Here is a 14434-nt window from a genome sequence, read left to right as displayed (position 1 = left end):
TTTGCGTGAGAAGCATGGCAGGGGTGAGAATTTCAGGATGTTCTGGGTCGGTGGAAACTGTAGTCAATGGCCTGGCATTAACAATTGGCATCACCTCCGCCATGAATGTCACCAACACCTCGTGTGTGAGTTTGGTTTTCCCTTGTTGGAACTGAATGGCATCAAGAACTCGTCGACTCACAACGATCATACGTTCCCAAGAGCCTGCCATCTGGGAGGCATGCGGTGGATTAAACTGCCACTTAGAGGCAGTGTCTTGAAGGTATGCATTTACTTTGGTGTTCTGGCAACTGGATTTGTTAATTTTGAGTTCCTTGCAAGTGCTAATAAAATTTGTGTCACAATCTGACCTGAGCAGTTTGACAGGACCTCTGAAGGCAACAAAGCAACGTAGAGCATTGATGAAGGATAATGGGTCTATTGATTCTATAACTTCAATAAGTATAGCTCTGGTGCTCATACATGTGAACATTACTGCCCATCTCTTTCCACCTACTATCCAGAAACCTGCAGCTCTTATTGTACCTTCAGTAAAGTGTCTGCCCTGATGGCATACTTGTGCATGAAAGTGTCGAATCAGGAGCTGAGTTACGTGGTGTTTGCCGGGCATGAGAATGGGATGCGTTTCTTCAGTTGGCAGTTGAGCCATTTTTAGTCGTCCTCCGACTTTTGTCGCTTTCCACGAGAGGACTCAATTTGCTGAGTGGGCTTTGTTTGTGTACAGACTCGCCCTTTTCAATGTGACTGATGTCGTCCCTGTACACTTCTCCTTGAACTGCATGGATTATTGTGCTTTTGGCCTGTTGGAGTTGTTTTCTGTTGTTGGGCAAATGCTGACGAGGATCTTGAAAGGGGAATGGGGCGACCCAATCACTTGACTCATCCTTTGTGAACTCTTTGTTCATGGTGTTAAGAAACCTCTCATTCTCTGCAGACAATGCCATCTTGTCATCATTGGGTGTTTGTTTGAAAATCTGTTCACCAAGATTATCTTTTGCTTGATATCTTTCATAAATGAGGAAGTTCTCTGTTGACTTCTCTTTTGTATACTTTTTGTTGGTGCATGGAGACAGTAGAGTGGGGCGACCGTTTTCCAGTATGTTGGTTTTATAAGAGTTCACGGTCGGCCTGTGTGTTCCTGCGAGGCACACATCTCCCACAATGACCCATCCAAGGTCGAGCTGTTGGGCATAAGGTGCTGCATGAGGGCCATTTACTTGACAGCGTACCTTGTGAGCCCGTATGATATCTCTACCAAGGAGCAGGAGAATTTCCGCTGAAGAATCGAAAGGTGGTATTTGTGTGGATAAATGTTTCAAATGAGGATGAGCAGCTGCAGCTTCTGGAGTTGGTATTTCATTCTTGTTGTCTGGGATTTGGTTGCACTCAGTGAGCACGGGCAGGGGCATAGAGACTCGGCCATTGATGTCTTCAATATAAAAATCAAATGCTCTCCGCCCTGTTTAGTCGACTTTGCCTGAGCATGTTTTTAGCGTATAGGGGAGTGCTTCACCATACTGATCAAAAATGTAAAAAAAGTGTGAACGAGCCAGTGAAACATTGCTCTGGTCATCTAAGATTGCATACAATCTTCTCTTCTTTTCAGGGGCTGATTTGTGGTAAACAGTGACTAAACAAATCTTTGAACACGATTTGCCGCACAGACCTTGTCCACATACCTCGGTACAGTTTGAGGAAGTCACTATCGAGCTAGAGAGGTCTGGCTCCCCGCCATGCACATCTGTTTTCTCATCAGCGTCTGCAGCCTTCCATGGTGGTGGTCCAGCATGCATGGCAGAAATGTGCATGTTACTGTCGCACTCTGAACAGTGAACTGTGGCTTTACAATCTTTAGCTCTGTGCTCAGCTGAAGCTAGACACCTGTAACAGATAGAGAGCATACAACTAAAACCAAGACAGTAAAAACAGATTTAAAACAGAGTAGAAACAAAGTAAAAACAGAACAAAAAACAGCAGAGTCTCATAGAAGACTAAAAACTTGGCTGTAAAAATGGATGTTAAAAATGGACAGAGACGATGCATCATGAATGTTAAAAGGCAAAGCGCTCCAGAGCTTTGGTGCACAGATGAAAATGTCTGAATCCCCTCTACACTTCCTCTTAGACTCCTACACTCCTCCCCGGAGGCACCGGGGAGGAGTGTAGGGAGAGAGAAGCTCAGAGAGGTAAGGCGGGGCCAGACCACTCAAAGATACAAAACAAATAAGAGAAGGAGGGAAGCCAGGATTGGTGTGGTGTGTTCTCTCTTTCACGTTCCAACCATTTAGATAGATTCACGCTCACGGTTCCATCTGCCAGGTATGATTTAAACCAGGTGAGGGGAGCACCACCAACCCCCACCACATTTTTTAGCCTTGACAGCAGGATTTCGTGATTTACCGTATCAAAAGCATCAGATAAATCAAGTAAAACAGGATCACAGAAGGATTACTTTCTGGATGCCGGACACTGGACTGCCTTCATGGAGTTGGGACACCATAACAAATGGCTCTCTGAGCCATCTTGTGTTTATCTTCCCTGCAGCCTTCTGTGGAAGTTTTGTACAAGCCCTCTCTCTCCAGGCAGAAGGAATCTCTGCTGGGGTTTTCTGGTGTACTATTGCTGGTCCAGCTCTTATCCCATCATGGCCTGCTCTTTTACAGTTTTATAGTCATTCTGTAGTCCCTTCTGGTGTGAGCTTACCCAGCCTTGTAGAGTCTGCAGTTGCTCCTTTGGTCCAAGCCTCGTCATCCAATCCACTGGCAGCTGAGCATGTCTTCCAAAAAACACAAAATCCGGGGTAAAGCCAGTGGTACTGTGCACAGTGTTGTTGTAGGCCTGCACAAGGGTGGGTAAGCGTTCAGCCTATTGTCCGTGCTCAGCTTCTATGAGGGAATTCAGCAGGCCTAACAATGTTCAGTTAACACGCTCTCATCCTCCACTGCCCTCAGGCCAGTAAGCTGTTGTGCAACTCTTCTTCAAACCTATGCAAAAGACAGAGTTCTTTAAACAACAAGGATTCAAAAGCTGCACTGTGAGAATTATTTCTGGACAGCTAAACTTCTAATTTAAAACAGTGTGAGCTGTTGTTGCTGCCGACTGGTCTGTTGTTGGAATTGCTTTGGTATATTAGTTAAAAACGTCAGTCATGACCAAAATATGGGGCCACCTGTCATAAATTTTACCAACCGACAAATAGTCTAACCCACCACCTAAAAGGGATACGAGGTCTTACTGGAGACTAGCGAGGCTTTACCCCCAGACCCACGTTTGGCACAAACACTGGGGGCAAGCACTGGTCCACTCTTTTCTATCTCTAGTCATCCATGCTCAATAGCAACGCTAACATAATGTGAATAGCGTTCTGTCACTACTAGGGTGGCCCATTCCATTGTGGTAGCTGGCCCACACCTCTTTTCCCTCACTTTTGAGGACAAGAGACTGAAAGACTTCCAGCCCAGAGTTTGTCTGCAAGAAACACCTCCCCAGTACTTCATTCAATTCTCAATTCTGTTCCATTACGCAATAATTTCAGGTTTTCGGAGAAAGTCTGATAAACTTCTGGTTGAGCTGCATATTTAGCTTTCCATTGGCACTGCTCCTGGAAGGTGGGACAAGTGGATTTCCTGTTCTTCAAATCTTCTGCAAAAGTCTCCACCTGGGTCAAATTGCAGTGAGCAGGATTTTCCCGTGTAGGGAAGCGTGATAGAGCATTCCATTTGGGTGTTTTTCCCAGGTTTATATTTGATGGTGGATTTATAATTTGCTATTTGTGCCACCCAGCATTGTTCTCTGCCGCCAACCGAGCAGAATCCAAGTGCACTGAATGATTATTGTGAACTGTGGCCCATGCAAATAGTCCTTGATGTAAAAACTGGACCAAATAAGTGTGACATCAACCATAGAAAATGATTTGCCTCTACGGTTTCTCCAATGAAATTAAGTCAATCAGTTGCCATTTTTTGGGCAATATGGACGTCGCCATGTTTGAACCAGAAAGCATCAGTAGGCAGTGATTGGTCTGTTTGAGTTTACAGTTCTATGGTAACCACTCTCTCTAGTCAGGATTAGCCGGTTGATAACTTGAATAACTTGAACTACGGAAAAAATATTGTGGAAAAAAATGAGGATTGTCAAGAACAAGTTTTAAATAAAAGATCAGAGTAAGAATGGTTATACTTACCTACAGAATGACTTAGTAATATCTGTTTTTACCTCTACAGAAGTCCATGGGATTTTGATGTCTTAGAACCAGCAGATACTTCCTGTTTGGAACGCTAGGGGGAGGGCTCACTCTGTCCAGTTATCATATATAGTCAATTCTGACATTTCATCAGGGTGTTTGAGGAGGGGGATCAATATGTGAGGCATTGTGGGATTGGGCTACTTGGCAGTGGTTAAAAAAATGTTAAAATAGACTTCTTTATTTCTGCTCTGCTTGAAAGGACTGATGGATCAAAAGATCAAATTCATGCAGACCTGATTGTTGGTTGTGATGGAGCTTTTTCCGCCATTCGAAAGCAGTTCCTTCGGCGTAGTCGCTTTAACTACAGTCAGACGTACATCCCTCATGGCTACATGGAGCTCACCATGCCACCCATCAATGGAGAGGTCAGTTCACAGGAAGTCACTTGTGTTGCTGAGTGGTAGCAAAACACATTTTTTTCAACTTTTATCAAGATTTTCTTTTTGGCTTATTTTTCCAGTTTGCCATGAAGCCTAACTATCTGCACATCTGGCCACGAAACACTTTCATGATGATAGCTCTACCCAACCTGGTGAGTATGAAGCTTCTTCCTGTTTTCTCTTGGAATTACACACAGTACGTTTTGTTGTAACTATGTATAGGTGGTGGTACAGCTAGAAAGAAAAAATCAGTTCAAAGAAACTTAAGGACCTCTGGGATGTCCTCCAAGCTAACTAAAGCTTACACAACACATGACAAAGTATGGGTCAAATCAATGCCACAGTATTTTCTCTGACTGGAGGCCTTCTGACTTTTTTTGTCCTTAATCTCCTTTGGTCTTTGTCATCTGTCTTTTTGTCCTGTTTTTCAACAATTAACCTGTGGGACAAATTGAGTTCAGATTTGTCTCTTGCTTGTGTGAGACTTGTTTGAGACAGCTACTCTTTGACTATTTCACATTGTTGTATACTGCCCTGGTTCTGAGAAAGACAGAATAGAAGAAAGTAGTCTTGCTGCTGTGGATACCATGGTAACAGCAACACTGCTCAAATGTCCACTGGGATGTTTTTATTGAAGCCACTCACACAAGAGTGAAGATATGCTTACATTTTTGCAAAATGATCTAACATTTAAACCAAGACTGATAATTATACCACAAGAAATTGCTGTGTAAGTGGCAGCTATATATAAATGTATATATATATATATATATATATATATATATATATATATATATATATATATATATAATTATTTATTCATTGATTAAGCAAAAAAATGATCTGAATGGTCTCTTCCATGAACCAAAAACCTAATGTGGTTCAGGGGTTTGAGAGCTCAGGTGATCCTGGAGTCAGACCAAGGGTATATCCTGTCACTGGTGATAGCTCCAGTGTTAAAGGGTTAAGTATTTGAGATCTTGATTGAGGGAAGATCTGAACGGAGATTGACAGGCATACTGGAGTGGTGTCAGCTGTTATGCGGTCGCTGTTTATCAGATGCATTGAAGTCTTAGATCTAGCCAGAAAATATTTAATTAAAAACACAAGAGTTGAAGATAACAACAAATGAAATAAAATTTATTATTAGATACCATGAATTCCCTTTGGTCTAGGAGCATTTTTCTGTTCTAAAAAGTTATTCCTAATGGCTCTTTTTCTCATCTATCCAATGAAATTTGACCCTTCGAGAATAAGAGGTCTGCATGTAAAGATGCTATTAGTAACAAACCTTTCTTCCTTTTAAGGTGAGAATCGAATTGATCAAAGCCAAAGCCCTTCCATGTAACTCTTGCACCTGCCTCCCTGCAGCTTTAGGTGACCCTCTCTTTTAGGTGACCTTGGTACAAACTGGATAATGGAACTCATCTCGTTCCATTATCCAGTTTTTGTGATGGAATATTGAACAAGGACGTCAAAGCCTTCAAAGTAAAAGCTTTTCATGCCCAGAAAAGTGTTTGAGATTTGTTGCAGTGTAAATTATTCTTGTTTTCTTACTTTACTTTTTATCTTCTCAGTCACCAAAAAAATAAAAACTTTATTTATTACTAGTTATTTAAACAGGAGACATGTTTACCATTAAGCTCTGGCTCAAATGACAAAGTTTGAAGTAGTTTTACTTTTCCAGCAGTTGCTTTTGATTGTCTGTTTTTCACAACCAAATCTCTCTTAGATTCTGCAAAATAAAAGCCCTGCATGCTGCTTCTACAAGAAAAGACAAAGCTTTTTTGTGCACAAAACTCAGATGCAGAAGCCTGAAATGATCAGATCTTTTAACCAGTGCTGCATTTATAATTGGTCGCAGCATCATACATCGTCAAATTTACTTCCCCATGTCATGTACGTCACATTTATGAAAGATGCTTGCCTAGTTTATTGTGTCAGTCTTACATAGAGCTGTAGATGCACAGTTGTTTCCTGAAAGGTCATACAACAAAGTGTTGTGAGTGAGCTGATTGAAGAGTTCTCATCAGCACATGTGCTCATTATCTTTCCATTCAGGACAAGACCTTTACCTGCACCCTCTTCATGCCATTTGAGGACTTTGAGAAGATCACAACAGGAGACGAAGTCATCCAGTTTTTCCAAAATTACTTCCCTGACACCATCCCGCTAATTGGAGCGTAAGTGAACATCTTGACTCTCCCGTCTCTAATCTATATTTCCCTTTTGCTTCCTTCCTTTGTGATCCACGAAGTGTGATGTTTCTGACGTACACTCACACTGATGAGGTTTTTATTTGAGGTGAATCGCGTGTTTCAGGGACATGGAGAAATGTGAAAGGCAGGAGGTGCAAAGACGTTTGAGGCTTTTAGCCGCTCTGCTCCTTTCAGGGCTGATTTTATCCAGAGTGCTCAGGCAGAAAAAAGGAACACCGCTTTTCCTTCCTCTTTAATGTTTTCTGAATCAGGGCAGACTCCTTTTTCAGCAGGCAGTTGTGTCAGGTGTCTCTGCAGCCAGAAACACACACAGGCTGTTTATAAAAAATGCTGAATAAGACAAACACTTTCAGTGTACTGCTAAAAGTTCTAAATTGTTCTGTTTCTATTTGTATGTTGCAGAGAAGCACTCAAGAAAGATTATTTCCGCCTTCCCGCTCAAGCGATGGTCTCTGTTAAGTGCACCCCATATCACATCGGTGAGAAATGTGTCCTTATGGGAGACGCAGCCCACGCTGTGGTGCCGTTCTATGGACAGGGGATGAACGCTGTGAGTGACACTACTGGAGGGCAAGAGGAGGAGGAACAGAACAGACTGACTGTTCCTTTGATTTGTTTTTTAGGGCTTTGAGGACTGCATTGTCTTTGATGAACTAATGGAACAGTTCAATGAGGATTTCAGTAAGTTTATGGTAAATTTAAGAGTTTAAGAAGATCTCACTGTTGACCTCTGTTTCTCCAGGTGCCGTGTTGCCTGAGTATACCAAGGTGCGGGTTCCAGACGACCATGCAATTGCAGACCTGGCCATGTACAACTATGTTGAAGTAAGTCTCACATCTTTATCATTTTTCTTTAGTCCAAGAATGCACACTGTCCTATAGTACTCGAACTGTTAAAGGGAACACAGTTATAACAGAAGAAAAACGGGTAGATTAGCAAATGAAGACATCCCAGAGAAATGAATGCTATAGATCACATGTGTCAAAGTCCGGGTAAGTCTCTAATATTGCTATTAATGGCGTGATGTTATCTTGCGCTCATTTCTAACTTGTATATTTTTAAGCTTAAGGTGTGTTTTGGATTTTGGTCCCCTGTGGGATTGAGTTTGACACCCCTGCTAAAGATTAATTTGATAACATATTGTCTTACATATATGGGCAGCATGGTGGTGTAGTGGTTAGCAGTCTTGCCTTTTCGTCCCTGGTTCAAATCCTGGCTGTAACCTTTCTGTGTGGAGTTTGTATGTTCTCCTCGTGCACGTGTGGGAGGACACGCACAGCTTCCTCCTATAGTCAAAAACAGGCTTCACAGGTAAATTGATCATTCTAAATAACACATAGGTGTGTGTGTGTGGCCCCACAACAGATTGGAAACCTTTTCAGGGTGTACTCCACCTTCAGTTAACAGTAGCTGGGATAGGCTCCAGCAATTTCAAAAGGGAAAAAGCCGGTTAGAAAGATAGATGGATTTACTTTACTTAATTGCTTAACAATCACAAATGCTGATTGTTACTAAAATGTGCACTCCCTTTAGATGTTGGAAAAACTTGCAGTTTAAAACTGACCTTGTGTACTTTAAAGAACAACTTTAAAACTTCTCGACTGAAACAACAATATGAATAACTCGAATGTATGTGTTTTTACTTCTGTGGTTTATGCCTGATGTTGTAGAGAACTTCATCTTATGTACCTTTTCATTGTGTTTGAAATCCGATAGTAAAAATGGGGAAATGTTTCATTGATTACCAAATAAACATAGTTATATGCACCCTTTTGGGTCAACCTGCATACATAGACTCCAGGTTTTTGGTTGTTTGGGTTGTAGAGAGGAGGGGCTGCATCTTGAAGTTCTTTTGAGGCTTGTGTGGTCACCTCATGAAAATGGAACAGACCACTGTCGTGCGTGTGCTAAGTGTTTCACGAAATATTTCTAAGGATAATGGAGTTACGTGCACTTATAAAGAGTGGGTGATGGTATGGTGTCCTTACACCACTCTCTAGTCATTTGGAAGATGCTCGCACTGGCTCCTAACTGCATGGACGGGGTGTGCAGATGATCAGTCAGTGCCTGTAAGATGCCCACACAAATTCTGTTCTGATGATAACATTTTGTAATTTCTAAAAGTCAGGCTGAACACAAGGAAGGGGTGAGAGAACAGGCAGACGGCTAGTTCCAAGTACAGCAGGTTTATTCACAAAAGTAAAAGTCCACAAATATAAATCAGGGTCAGGCAGGCAGGAGTCAGCAACAAGCATGAGAGGATCACAGAACAACCAGAGAGATCAGGGTCAGAACCAAAGTCGAAGCCGGATCAGGTGAACCGGAGATCGGGTCACCATGAAAAGCTTGGTATGCAGGCTGAGCGTGAACAAATAATACTTTGCAATGAGTGAGGCTCTGTGCAGTGCTTAAAGTCCTCCTCTGATGAAAATCACGTTTTAGTTTTTAAATGTCTGTGTGTCGTTTTTCTTCTGAAAGAGAACAAATGTAATAAGAAATCATTTTGTTTTTGCATTTCTGAGTATTTCTCCTTTTAAATCAATCAAACTGTCTTGGACAGACTCTGTTTGAATGAATGATCTTCTTTCCATCAACAGCTCTGCTGCACATGCACTAAACCCTCATCTGTTCCTAGTGTCTAGTTCAGGTTCTGGAGAAGAGAAGATGGTATCTTCACATTGACTGCAGTCAAATGAGCCGCCGTTCACATTTCTGTGGTCAAATCAGCATCACTGGATTTTTGGTGTGAGTTTCATCCAATACTTACGGTAGCAGGACTGAGAACGCTGGAAAATCTCCACCAGACTCCACGGAGCTTCTTGATGTGACCACGGAAATGTGAACGGCGGCTCATTTGACCGCAGTTGGAAAGGATTGTAAATCAATGAAAGAGCATTTTGATGTTAGCTTTGATTATTTTATCAAGAACTCTGAGAAACCAATGATTGAATGTATTGATCACAGTCAATAAACATTGGAGAATGAGCTAAAAGAGTCTTTGGTGAACTGGAAGGAGAAAGAATCAGGATTTTGGAGGAAGTTCTGTCCATGAAGATCTTCACTTCCTCGTCCCAGCGGACATCTGGATCAGAACCATACGGCTGGACATTACCCAGATTGATGGAAAGCCACGCCCCCTCAGAGGAGAGTTTGGATACAGGCTTCAGAAAAATGGAAAAATGGCTTTTTAAGACATTTAGGTTGTGGGATTTTGGTTAAAAACTTCATAATCATATTTAAAACACTACTGGGAACATTTTAAGATAAAAAAAACATTAAAAAAAATGTCAGGGACTTTAACTATGTTTTAGATCAATCAATAAATAGAGAGAGGAACCACCATTACAACATGATATCACGTTGATAACGTTTCAAATTATTTACAGTTATGCCTGCAAATGACCATAAAATCACTTTGATGTTTTGTGGATAGATAAATATGTCTTTATTGATTTGAAAGATAACACTTTTCTTCTAAACTCACTTTATTCTGTATCCCTAAAGATAAATAAAAACTTGTCAGGGGGCGGGATAAAGAGCAGCCAAGGTTAATAGACCCAAGAGTGTTAAAAAAACATTTTTATTTTCTTTGAACAAAAGGGGTTTTGACTGGGTGGAACCTCCTGTCCACTGGGGCGTAGGCTTCGCTGTGACGGTGGTAGAATGGATGAGGGCAAGGCAGAGTTCAGGAGTGTTGGGTTGAATCCTTCCTTGTGGATTCTGAGGTTGAAACAGTCCACATCCAAAACAAAAGATATCCAGACAGAAAGTGTCATCAAAAACAGGCTTAGAAACAAATAAATTAAGACACAGGACCAGGAGTGGTGAAGATTTACGCTAGTGAGACACAGAGCTATCATAATCAGACAGGGGGGATCAGGGGCTTCCTGAAAATGCTCATGTCTCCCTTTGTTTTTATAAGAGTTGTAAAATGCTTGTTCATTGATCAGCTCATCTATAAGTTGAATGCAAAATGAAATAAATGATTTTTAATAATTCCGGTATTTCATGTCTGATGTAGTAAAAGCAACAGTTTGTAATTTGAAGGTAACATGACCACTGCAGGTGAAGCTAAAACTGAAGTCCCAGCAGATAAATGTGTCTTATGAATGATGACCATTTCTAAAGACATTCTGCTTGACTTATTTGATTCTATAGGTGAACTGTTTAAATAATATCCAGCTAATATAATAATCTGTACTGACCATTGTATTCACTGATGCGGAATGGAAGAAAACAAACTGGGGTTTGGTTTGTTCACTCTGACTTTTGCATATTTTTCCATCACATTTGTTTAATTTTCTGTCCTTGAATTGAATATTCTTTATAATGTGCTCTTAAAAATCTAAAGCAGACTTAGCATAATGTGGGTTTTTTTTCATCCAAAGCTGGTCTGCAGATCTCAGAGCACAAACAGGTAAAAAGATGAATACTTCAGAATGGAGGACAGAGCGTCGAGGACGTGAGAATGAGGAATAATAAATGAAGGAGAAAACATTCAGAGTTAAATGAAAGAAATTACCTTCTTTCGGCACTCCTCTGTTATTTCTGTTGGCTGATGCCTGCAGACCACTTCAACACAAAAGCTAAAGTGATTTACACTGAAAGATTCTCAAAAAGCTGCTGTTCTCAGGAGAGACTGTTCTGGAGGGATAAAGCTGCCTCATTACAGGTTTCATGTCCAACATTTCAGATGAGCTTATTGTCATCATTCTTTATCATTCATTTGCGGGGTTTATAAAACAGGAAGATTCTTTTCAAATCAGGACATGCATCCAGAGACCGTCAGCGCAGGAATATAATCCGGTAATTTCTGTTTTAAACAGGTACTCTGTATTCAACGCAGCACGTTGGAAAAGAACATTCAAAATGCTAAGAAAATGAAATTCTTATAGTTCAATTTCTTAACCCTTTATCACTGGAGGTGTCGCCGGTGATGCTTAAACACAAAATCTATAGCACATTGTAACTTTTCAACTGTCCATCAGATTCTGAAGGAGAAAAGCGGCTGAAAAAATCTACTGGAATTATCGTGTTATCGGCTGGAAAGTTATAGTAAATCAAAGAACATAAACACTGGAGCTCCGGTGTTAAAGGGTTAAAGAATTCACACAAATTTTATGGATTTTTATTCAGACTTTCTGAGTCATTTGCAAACCCCTGACTCAAATGTCCCCTTTTGAACTCCGTGTGTTTTATTCAAGTGTGCAAGTGAAGGAAGGTTTGTAAAATGCTTCATCTTTTTGTTTTCTAGATGCGAGCGCACGTCAACTCCAAATGGTTTCTCTTCAGAAAGCATGTAGATAACGTCCTTCACTTCTTCCTGCCGAAGACAATCATCCCACTTTACACAATGGTGAGTGTTTTACCTTCAAACCATCACTTTTGTGAAATGCCTACGTCTAGTTCATGGTTCTATTTCTGTTCTGTAGGTCACTTTTACCAGGATCCCATACCATCAGGCTGTGGAGCGCTGGCACTGGCAAAACAAAGTAAACATTCTATATTTTATGCATTATGTTATTGTTCTGAGCGGCAATCTTACTTCTTGGCTGTGTCTTTACAACATCTGTGTGTATTGATTTAGTACTCCCTTACATTCCTGAAATATCAGCGGCCATCAAAGAAGAAAGTTGTGACTCACACAAGTACAAACTTTACCCTTGAGAAACCTTTCAGCCGTTCAACTCTGCTGAAAGTAGAAAAGGCTTTTCAAACCAGCTTCAGAGAAAGCTCCTCAATGCAGTCCTTGGCTCATTCTGACAGCTTTGTCTCTCAGGATCACAGAGAAGCAAGAGGTTTTATAACCTGACTTTTTAATTGTTCACCTTGTTGAACTTGGAGGAAAACATAATAGTCAACTGTTCAAGTTTTAATCTAATGTTTAACCTCCAACCTCTGACTAAAAGTAAAATATTTATTCTGTGCTCTAGCCTTGTAGGCACAAATCAGCATTTTGTGCAAGGATTAGAATTTTGTATGCATGAATGAGCATTTTGTGTACTCAAAGTGGCATTTATTAGCATTTTACTGGCAGATATCAGCATTTTTGTGCATTTTTGTTTTTGTTTGTCTTCCTAAAAGATTAATGTTTATGGCACGGCCTTTGGAGAAAATATAGATTTGTTCAATAAAGATCTGGCTCAACTTTCACTCCTATCGTTAAGTAAAAAAAGGGAGCTGGTTTCACACATTTTTGATTTTCTTTCTCAATATAACAGATGTACACATAAAAAGATACGAATCTGTAATTCTAAATGCCACCAATCTGTTGGAGACATTTTCAAGTGTTCACTGGAAACTATGAGAGTGAAAGCCAATTAAAGCAAGTGCAAATTCCAGTCCAGTTTGTCCTTGTGGTTGTCATTAACATAAATGCAGCTTAGACACCATATTTTTCAGGAGTACAGATAACTGGATTGAATCTCCACTGCATACATTTTTTTGTTTCCTGAACAGGTGATAAACCGCGGGCTGCTCCTCAGTGCTGCGGGGGCTGCGTTGGGAGGCTCCTACCTGCTCACCAAGTATAGTCATCAAATGAGCCAGCTTGCTGTTCCTGCAGAGAAAATATGGAGCAGACTTGTGACTTTTCGGATCCCTGGAATGATAACAACCCAAATGTGACAAAAATGGCAGTGTGGTTAAAGCCCATTAGCTGCTCATCAAATGACTGATCTCAAGCTAATAATAAAATTCATTCTAACCTTTTGACACCTTACCGGTAATGATGCAGTAATGTTGACAGCAGAGGATTCCAGCTGTAGAGTTCAGCACATTATTGATCAGGTTTCTTAGGAAGTCTTCATATTTAACTTGATATTAAGCTCATTAGGATACATTAATGGGTTTATGGAGATGTTTGACATAAACCAATAAATGTGTGTTTTCAGAACAGTCAGTGTTCTGTCTGTCTTTGGCTTCATTCCTTTAAATCAGGGGTCTCAAACTCGCGGCCCGCGGGCCATTTGCGGCCCGCAGGATGATGATTTGCGGCCCGCGTCTTCATATGAAAGATTACTGAAAGATTACTGTTCGTGCGGCCCGCAAGGCTGATATGAATGACAGTTGTTATGTGCAGAGCTGAATGAACCAATCAAAGTGAGATATATGACTCTGGAAGCGGGACATCGGCGGGCTGTCCAGTGCCCCTGTCTATCATTTATTCCTTCCTCCAATCAGCTGGGCGGAGGAGGAGCCAGGAAGCACCAAACGTGATTTCTCATGTCCCGCGCGGGGAATTTGCTGCTCGCGGCTCGTCAAAAAATGTGTTTCTGTCGCCGCGCCGCGTGTCGAAGGGGCTACCAGCTCCGTCTGTGGATGTCTCTCTCAGAATAAATGAGAGACAGATATGATGTCGAGGAATACGTTTTTTGACGCGCTGACTGTTCCTAACCAGAACTCCTCAAGCTCCGATCCTCAAACCTGTAAGCCCGCCCCGCGCGGCGATCTGCTGCCCCCGCCTGTCAGACGTGATCCTGGGCTTGGCTTGCACGTGCGTACGCGTGTCTGTGACTTTTAAGGCTCACACACCGGCTGTGTCGGCGCGCATTCCAGTCCATGTAAACGCGATAGAAGTCCGATATTCT

The 14434-nt window shown here is 41.4% G+C and overlaps 1 protein-coding gene across 3 annotated transcripts in view; it reads left to right on the top strand.

The window, feature by feature from the left end:
* LOC112145326 (kynurenine 3-monooxygenase) overlaps positions 1-13746 on the top strand; it is a 35051-nt gene extending 21305 nt beyond the window's left edge. For all 3 annotated transcript variants that reach the window (XM_024270486.2, XM_024270485.2, XM_024270483.2), the window contains 9 exons: positions 4445-4610; positions 4706-4777; positions 6687-6808; positions 7247-7394; positions 7468-7525; positions 7587-7669; positions 12100-12201; positions 12278-12337; positions 13305-13746. In XM_024270486.2, coding sequence (XP_024126254.1) covers positions 4445-4610; positions 4706-4777; positions 6687-6808; positions 7247-7394; positions 7468-7525; positions 7587-7669; positions 12100-12201; positions 12278-12337; positions 13305-13472 — 979 coding nt within the window. In that variant the 3' untranslated portion in view covers positions 13473-13746. The remainder of the gene's footprint in view (positions 1-4444; positions 4611-4705; positions 4778-6686; positions 6809-7246; positions 7395-7467; positions 7526-7586; positions 7670-12099; positions 12202-12277; positions 12338-13304) is intronic.
* The last annotated feature ends 688 nt before the right edge of the window (positions 13747-14434 follow it).

This window comes from Oryzias melastigma, linkage group LG5 (assembly GCF_002922805.2).
Source record: "Oryzias melastigma strain HK-1 linkage group LG5, ASM292280v2, whole genome shotgun sequence".
NCBI classification, from domain to species: Eukaryota; Metazoa; Chordata; class Actinopteri; order Beloniformes; family Adrianichthyidae; genus Oryzias; species Oryzias melastigma.
Note: the sequence above shows the minus strand (reverse complement) of the source record. Positions and strands in the feature narration are given on the sequence as shown.